Source organism: Lagopus leucura, unplaced genomic scaffold, assembly GCF_019238085.1.
Source record: "Lagopus leucura isolate 7727_CA_CO unplaced genomic scaffold, USGS_WTPT01 Super-Scaffold_100054, whole genome shotgun sequence".
NCBI lineage: Eukaryota > Metazoa > Chordata > Aves > Galliformes > Phasianidae > Lagopus > Lagopus leucura.
Window position 1 is genome coordinate 912,191 of NW_024962300.1, and position 7,464 is coordinate 919,654.

Below are 7,464 nucleotides of genomic sequence, written 5' to 3' on the forward strand. Positions count from 1 at the left end.
TGCCAGATGAGCACAGCAAAGGTGGGTGGCTGTGGCTGTGCAGCACTGCAAATTCGCTGCTGCTTGTGCCCATGGCCAGTGCCACGTCCTGTTCCACATCAAGACGCTAAGAGCAAGCCCATGTTATTGCTCTACCATAAAGCGTGTGGCATCCCAGCCACGCTCCAGCACTGCTGCTTTTTGGGGACAGGACACCCCAGCTGCTCCCACAGGGTGCCTGCTCCCAGCACCGCACACACAGCCAGGCACCAGGGGGATTTCTAGGCAAATCTTTATGCTGCTGTGGGACCAGGGGGCTGAGTTTTGGGGGCGGCTGCAACTCCACGGCTCCGGGAACCGGAGGAAGCTTCCCCAGTGTTCAGAAGGCACCAATGTCGGTTTGCATTTCAGTTACAGCCGGTACTGTGAAACCACCAAGACTTGAAACGCAAAGGTTCGAGCCCCTCATCCCCCCTGGCTGCCCCTCGCCCCCTCCCCCATCACTCAGGCCAGCACTCTTCATCTCCCCGCCACTGCTCCTTGGCTTGGTCTGTCTGTGCCACAGCACTACAACAGCTGGCTGATGTGCTGACGGAGCCCGCAGCGTCATCCCAGGGCACTGGGGCAGCCCCACTGCCAGCCCCATCTCGACTGGAGCAGAGGAACGAACACAGAAGGGAGAGATTGCACCCCTGGCACTGTGAGCATGGCTCTGAAACCAACGTCGAGAGGAAGAGGAGGGAAGGGGACGATGGCCCCGGCCCCTCAGCCCTGCGTGAGTCTCTGTGACAGCTCTGTTATGCCAGGCAGAGGGCCGCGGGGGGCAGCGGCACAGGGCCATCACATGGCGGCCAGCTGGCCCAGCACCATCCTGAACTGCTGCGTGCTGTTGGTGAGGTCCTTGACGCGCTCCACCATGTCCTTGGAGGCGGCAGGTGACGGGTAGTGCAGCGCGGCCGCTTTGGTGCTCACCACGATCTCCTTGAGCATCTCGCACAGGAGGTTGCTGTAGTGCGTCACCTTGTGCCGCACGTCCTGCGCCTTCGCCTGGCGGGACAGCGTGTCGCCGATGAAGACGAGCTTGTGGGCGCTGAGGATGATGAATTTGCTGTGGGCCACGAAGATTTTTGGGGGCTGGTTGGTGCTGACGGCAGTGAAGAAGGCGTCGATGGCGTTGGTGAGCGTGGTGAGGTTGGCCTCGCACTGCTCCAGGTAGAAGAGGAGCAGCTGGCGGTCGGCGGCACACAGGGCCCCCCCGCCCCGCGCAGGGCCGTAGTGCTGGGGAGGGCTCCAGTTGGACAGGTCGTTGTCGATGGGCCGCGTCACCTCCTGCTCCAGACGCTCAAACTGCTTCAGCTGTGGGAAGAGATGGCTGTGAGGACGGGCAGGGCGGCCTCTGAGCCCCACGGCAATGGCTGCGCCCCAGGGGATGCCGCACGGGACCAGTGCCCCAATCCCCTCTGGCACCAGAGAAGAGCCAGACGGTGCCACACAGAGCCATGGGGGACTCGTGGCCGTGGGCACACAGGGAGCAGGAGCCTAAACCTGCTGCCCTCCCCACCTCGGGGTCCCCACTGAGCCGTGCCCGTTCCCCAGCCCCATTACCTGCTGGTGCTCCAGCTGGTCCTTGCTCTGCCGGATAATGTTGCCTTTCTCCAGCAGCTCTTTCTGTGTCTTCTCAAACTCCTCCTTGCCCTGAAAGCAAGGAAAAACCATGAGAAGGGGGCAAACCACAAACTCTGAGCCCCCAGCCCCACACCAGGACGCCCTCAGTTCCCAGGGCCGCAGCAGGAGGGGGAAAACAAGAGCCAAGCGAGGAGACACAAAGCCCATCCGTGTCATCCAGTGCCACAGGGTGCCCCCAGCCCGCGCCCACCTGGAGGTGCACGTAGTCGTAGTCCTCCATCCAGCCACTCTCGTGGTTCTCATATGGGCCCTCAGGCAACTCCTGTGCCAGCAGTTTGGGCGGGGAGGGCAGGGGCCGCGACTGGATGCTGCTGGCCTTGTCAGAGGGGTGTGCGGGCCCATGGCCATTGCCCTCGGGCACCGGCTTTGTCCGTTTGAAGAGCAGAGAAGCATTGCCATGCAGGAAGGAGGCGAGCTGCTTGGTGTCGTCGGGCACGCCGCGCGAGTACATGACGAAGAGCTCCAAGTCGTCCGTGCCCGGCTTGCCGGCCACCAAGGCGCTAGGGGCCCAGTGGCACGCGTCCAGCGCTTGGCTGTGCCGCCCCAGGGCCTGGTAGACCTCCTCCATTTTCTGCAGCTGCTTGCTGAGCTTGGCGTACAGCGAGCGGTCCGAGGCCTGGGCGGCGTTGCCCACCGCCCCCCGGGCGAACTCCAGCAGCTCCCGGAGGGCCGCCTGCACGCCCTCGGCCGCCCCACGGATGCCGGCAGCGTTGGCCTCCATGTGCTCAGGGCTGCGCCAGTTGGTGCTGATGAAGGACATGAGGCAGGAGACGGCGCCGCTGACGCCGAGCTGGAGCTTGGCCAGCATCTCCATAGCAGCGTCCAAGTCCATGGAGAACTCTCTGCCGGGCCCTTTGGCCGGCTCCTTCACGGGCACCGTGTCCAGTGAGGAGGTGGAGATGTTGCTGCGGGTGCTGCCCGTGCTGGAGGCCGAGAGACGCTTGGTGTCAGCCGCCTTGGCCTCGCGGTCCACCTGCGGCGGGACATCGTAGATGTACTCACCCTCCGTGTCCACCAAGCCCTTGCTGGGGCCGTGCAGGTCCCGTGGCACGTCATACACCTCCTGCGAGGGGAAGGCTGACCCCCCCAGCTTCTTGAGGCTGGGAGGCACGTCGTAGATCTCGTGGGACAGCGAAGGCTCGGGGGCGGCTTTCCCGGCTGCCGGCGGCACGTCGTAGACATCCTCTGGCAGGAAGGGCTCCTGCTGGGTGAGCACCGCGGGGTGGCGGGGGGGCTCAAAGGCTTTCTGCTTGGCGAAGGCAGGGGGCACATCATACGTCTCCTCCCGCACGGGGCCGTCCGGCACGTCCTTGCTGACGGAGGGCGGCACGTCGTATACCTGCAAGGGTACCGCCAAGCAGTGTCAGTGCAGCTGGAGCCATTCGTGCACACCAGCCCTGCTCCCACGTGCCGCCGTGTGGCAGGGAGGCAGAGCCGTGCAGTGCCCGAGGGTCCGGCTGCACCCTGCTGCACGTAAGCACTGGCTCTGGGCACGCCGTGGGCACGTGGAAGGCGATGCACTCGCCGCAGCCTGGCAGCACCCCCGCCCTCACGTGTCTCTTTTGGTGCACAAGTTTTCCCTGCGGAACTTACTGTTTGGTGCAGGTTCTTCTCCACGCTGGGGGGCACATCGTAGATCTCCTGCCCCGTGTCCTGCCCGTTGGGACCCTTGACTGCCATGGGGGGGGTGTCATAGACCTGCCGGAAGGAGACAGGACGGCGTGTCAGGGGCAGGAGAGCAGCCCCAGCACCCAACGCAGCGGGGACCCCGGCACTGCCCAGCACTGGGTGCCACATCCCCACAGCCTGTCACCCCGTTGCCACCCCGCAGCCCCACGAGCCGCCCCACAAGCAGCCCCACTTTCCGTCTGACCTGGCTGGGCAGCGCACCGCGCACGGGCGGCACATCGTAGATCTCCTGGGAGCCCGAGGAGAGGAGGTGGCGGGGAAAATCGTATTCGTCTTGCTCGCCCTTGGGGGAGTCATAGATGTACGCCTGCCCCACGCGGGTGGGCAGCAACACCTAGGAGAGAGGAGAAGCGCTGAGCCCCGCACATCGCCTTGCTCTGCCCTCTCCGAGCCCATCCATCCCGGTGCCGGATGCGGAACGGCACGCTGCGATGGCCGGGCGGTGGGTGCCCACGCGAGGGCGCTCCCCGGCCAGCCTGCCGCTGTCACCGCGCTCAGTGCAGTGACGCCGGAGGGACGGAGATGAGATCACCGGTTATTTATAGCAGCGAGCCTCGGCTAGAGACAAAGCCCAGCCGGCACGGCCGCCCTGCGCGAATGGGAACGGCGACCTGGAGATTAATTTGGGTACCGAGGGACCCGCCGATGCCCGGAGGATGTGCCCAGATCCCTGCCCGCATCTCGGTGCAACGTGGTGTGTGGCAGCCACAGGAGGTTGTGGGATGCTCTCAAGCAATGGGGTGCCCCGGCCACGAGGCACAGCGCTTGGTGGCCCCTTTTACTCGCTGGATTGGGGCCGTCTCCTCCCCCTCCTCCGAAAGCCCACACCACAGAACGGAGCCCGAGCAACTCCCAGCCGCACGGCACCCACCACCACCGCACCCAAACCCCCGTCTCACCTTTCCTGAGGGCTTGGGCCCTTCCCAGCTCCTCGCATCCAAAGACGGGGGCACCTGGTAGATGTCTTGAGCCTGAGCCACCGAGGGAGGAACCTGGTATATATCCTGGGGGGGGCTGGCAGAGCCCACAGGGTACGCGTCCGCCGCTTGGCTCAGGGCCGGGGGCACCTGGTAGATCTCCTGCCCGGCGCTGGGGAAGGTGTGGGGCGGCGTCTGCTTCGGGTAGGCTGGAGGCTGCTTGGCCGGAGCCGGGGGAAACTGTCCGGTGGGCACCGAGCCCGAGTAGAGGCCCTGCTGCCCCTTTCCGGGAGCCGGCATCAAGTAGACATTGTCCCCTTGGGGCACGTAGGAAGGGTGCATGGCGGTGTACTGCGAGGCGGGTGACAGCGGGCTGTACCCCCCTTGGTGGTGGTACGGCAACGTGGGCTGCAGCACCGGCGGCGCCTGGCCCTGCCCCGGCCCGGCCGCTTGCTGCTGCTGCTGCTGCTGCTGCTTCTTGTCGTACATCCCCACCAGGATCTTGAGGCGGTTCCCCGGCACGATGCCCTGGCGGCCGTGCAGGGAGCAGAGCCACCAGCCATCCAGGCCCTGCGTGTTGCGCTCCAGCACCGTCATGATGTCGCCTTTGCGGAAGGAAAGCTCGTCCGGCGACTCGGCCACATTGTCGTACAGCGCCTTGGCCAGCACGTTCTGCGAGAGACCCCCGCGCCGGGGCGGGTCGGGAGTCATCCCGGCTCACAGGGCTGCCCGGCACCCGAAGCGGCCCCGGCGCTCTTCCTCCTCGCTCCGGCTCAACCCATCCTTCCCGGAGGTGGTGCCGGGAAGGGGACAGACCCCCCGCGCCTCCCGGTTTCGGGGACCTCCTCTGCCTTTCCCTCCCCTTCCCGCCGGGGAGGAAGTGCCATGGAGGTGACTCAGCCCGCACAGAGAATTCCCCCCCGGCCGCCGGGCGGGCAGAGGGCACGCGTGTGTGTGTGTGTGGGGATGGGGGGGGCACGCGTGTGTGTCCGTGTGTCCGTGTGTCCGTGTGTCGGTGCCCGCTGCCGGCCCCTCCCGCCGGGGATGCCGCGGTGCCCCGTGCGGTTCTCCCTCCCTCGGTGCCCTCCTGCCGCCGTGCTCACGGCAGCGCTCCGCAGCCCCGCAATGGAAGCGTTCCCGGATCCCCGCCACCCGCAGCCGCGGGACGAGCCGTGCCCGGAGCGGACGGGCAGCACCGATCGCCACCGGCGGCGCTTCGCGGCACGCCGTCCCCGGGGCCGGAGGGGGGGCGGTGGCGGTGACGGCGGGGCCGCGATCCGCTCCCGGAGGCCCCGTCCGCTCCTTCCCCGCCCGACGGCCTCCCCGCTCCCGGCGCTCGGGGTCCGGCCGCGCCGTTGCGAACGGAGCGGCGCCGATCGCCGCGCCCGGTCCGGCCCCCCGCCGCCCGGCCTCCCCCCGGCCCCCGCCGCCCGCCCCGCAAGGTGACCCCGCTCACCAGGTAGTTCATCTTCGCCCGGCGGGCGCGGCCCCGCGGCGAGCGCGGCCCTACTGCGATGCGGAGAGCCGCGGCCTGCGGCGGGCGGCCGGCCGGGATGGCGGTGGCGGCGGCGGCGGCCGCGCCGGAGGGATCATTCCAGCGCCGTGCCAGCCCGGGCCCGCCGGCCCCGCCCCGCCCATGGGCTGCGCCGCACCGACGGGAGGCGGCGCTGCGGCGGGAGGGAGCGGGGCCGCGCCGGGGGCCGGGGGGAGGGGGGGGCGGGCTCGGGGCCGGAGCCGGCGGTCCTATCGCCGTCCGTCGGGGCTTCCCTGCCCTTTTCGGGCTTTTCCTGCCCGTGGGAGGCACGAGGCCGCCCTGGGCGCTGCCCGTCGAGGCCGCGATGCCGCCCCGCAGCCGTCCGTCCCCTCGGGGGCGGAGGAGCTGCGGTCGCGTCCGCAGACCGCAGGCGGAACTCGGCGGCTTCCGCTCCGCGGTGACGGCGCGGGGCCGCAGCCGGGCACGGAGCTGCGCGGCTCCGAGGGTCGCCGACCGGCTGCCGTCCCGTCCCCGCGGGGAACGTCCCGTGCTGCTCCCAGCCCCGAGGGAATTCGGTGCCGAAAGGAAAACTGAAGGGAAATTCCACGTGGAGCAATCGTGGGGAGGTGCTGCAGGAGCCCCGTTTTGTGTGCCGAGGGTATGGGGACAGGCTGTTCAGTGACAGCGCAGGAAGTGGTTTCAAACTAAGAGGAGAGATTCGGATCGGAGCTGAGAAAGAAGTCCTTCGCGCTCAGGGCAGTGGGGCACAGGCTGCACGCAGAGCTGGTGCTGCCCCATCCCTGCACACAGCCAAGGTCAGGGAGCTGAGCGCTGATGGAGCTGTGGGTGTCCCTGCTCAGTGCAGGGGTGGGAACAGATGGCCTTTAGGGTCCCTTCCAACTCAAACCTTTCTACGATTCAATGATTCCATGACATATCAGTGAACCCAGCCCAGAACCGAGCAGAGGCACAGCTCTGTGGGACCGCCGTGATGGGAGGGGGCGGCACTGGGCCCTGCGTGGGGCTGGAGCTGCCCCAATGGGAGCAGGGGCCCTGCACGGAGCCCAGGCTTTTGGCTTCTGGCTTTTGGCCGCTTCCTCACGGCTCCGTCCTTCGGAAAGCTGCCTCCCTTCTCCCGGAGCAGCAATAGGATTACACGGGACTGAGTCTCCTAGCAATGAACGGATAAATAAATCCTGTAAGGCAGCCGGGGATTTATTAGACTTCAATATTGGGGAAATAATGAGGACATTCCTCTTGGCTTGTAATATCACGGGACCCAACAGGATCACAACAGGGCTTTATCCCCGCGCCTTTCCGGGTGCTGGGCACACGTTCACCAGGGGCAGAGATGTTTTGTCAGGCTGCAGCCAGCCCTGCTCCTTCCCAAAGGGCTGCCCATGCCCTGGCACAGCCCACAGCTCGCCTGGGAGAAAATAGCCACGTTCCCATTCTCTGCAGCCTGCGCAACGGGGAGCCAGGATGGATCCCACACGGGACCCCACAGCGGAGCCATGGGGCGGGCACACACAATGGCAGCCTTGTTTGGGGCCGAGCACAAGGGGCCGTTCAGCACTGCCCAAACAGCTCCCAGCCCACGGGGATGCGGCGGTCATTCGGGGGGAGTTCAGCTGGGGGCTCTGAGCCAGGCCCTCTGCAGGAGGGCAGGTGGTGGAAATAGCAAACGGAGTGCTTTTCTATTGCGTTTTATTCCCCCCC

The 7,464-nt window shown here is 67.1% G+C and overlaps 1 protein-coding gene across 2 annotated transcripts; it reads right to left on the reverse strand.

The window, feature by feature from the left end:
* Nucleotides 1–257: 257 nt before the first annotated feature.
* BCAR1 (BCAR1 scaffold protein, Cas family member) lies at nt 258–5,801 on the reverse strand. Of its 2 annotated transcripts, XM_042886137.1 has the most exons (7): nt 5,728–5,801; nt 4,254–4,943; nt 3,539–3,688; nt 3,259–3,363; nt 1,856–3,004; nt 1,585–1,674; nt 258–1,335 (listed from the first exon to the last, which is right to left on the reverse strand). In XM_042886137.1, the coding sequence occupies exons 1-7, from the start codon at nt 5,737–5,739 to the stop codon at nt 820–822; spliced, it is 2,712 nt and encodes a 903-aa protein (XP_042742071.1). In that variant the 5' UTR covers nt 5,740–5,801; the 3' UTR covers nt 258–819. The 2 variants fall into 2 exon arrangements, with proteins under 2 accessions (XP_042742071.1, XP_042742070.1); XM_042886136.1 differs by lacking the exon at nt 5,728–5,801 and having other exon boundaries at nt 4,254–5,296.
* Between the last annotated feature and the right edge of the window lie 1,663 nt (nt 5,802–7,464).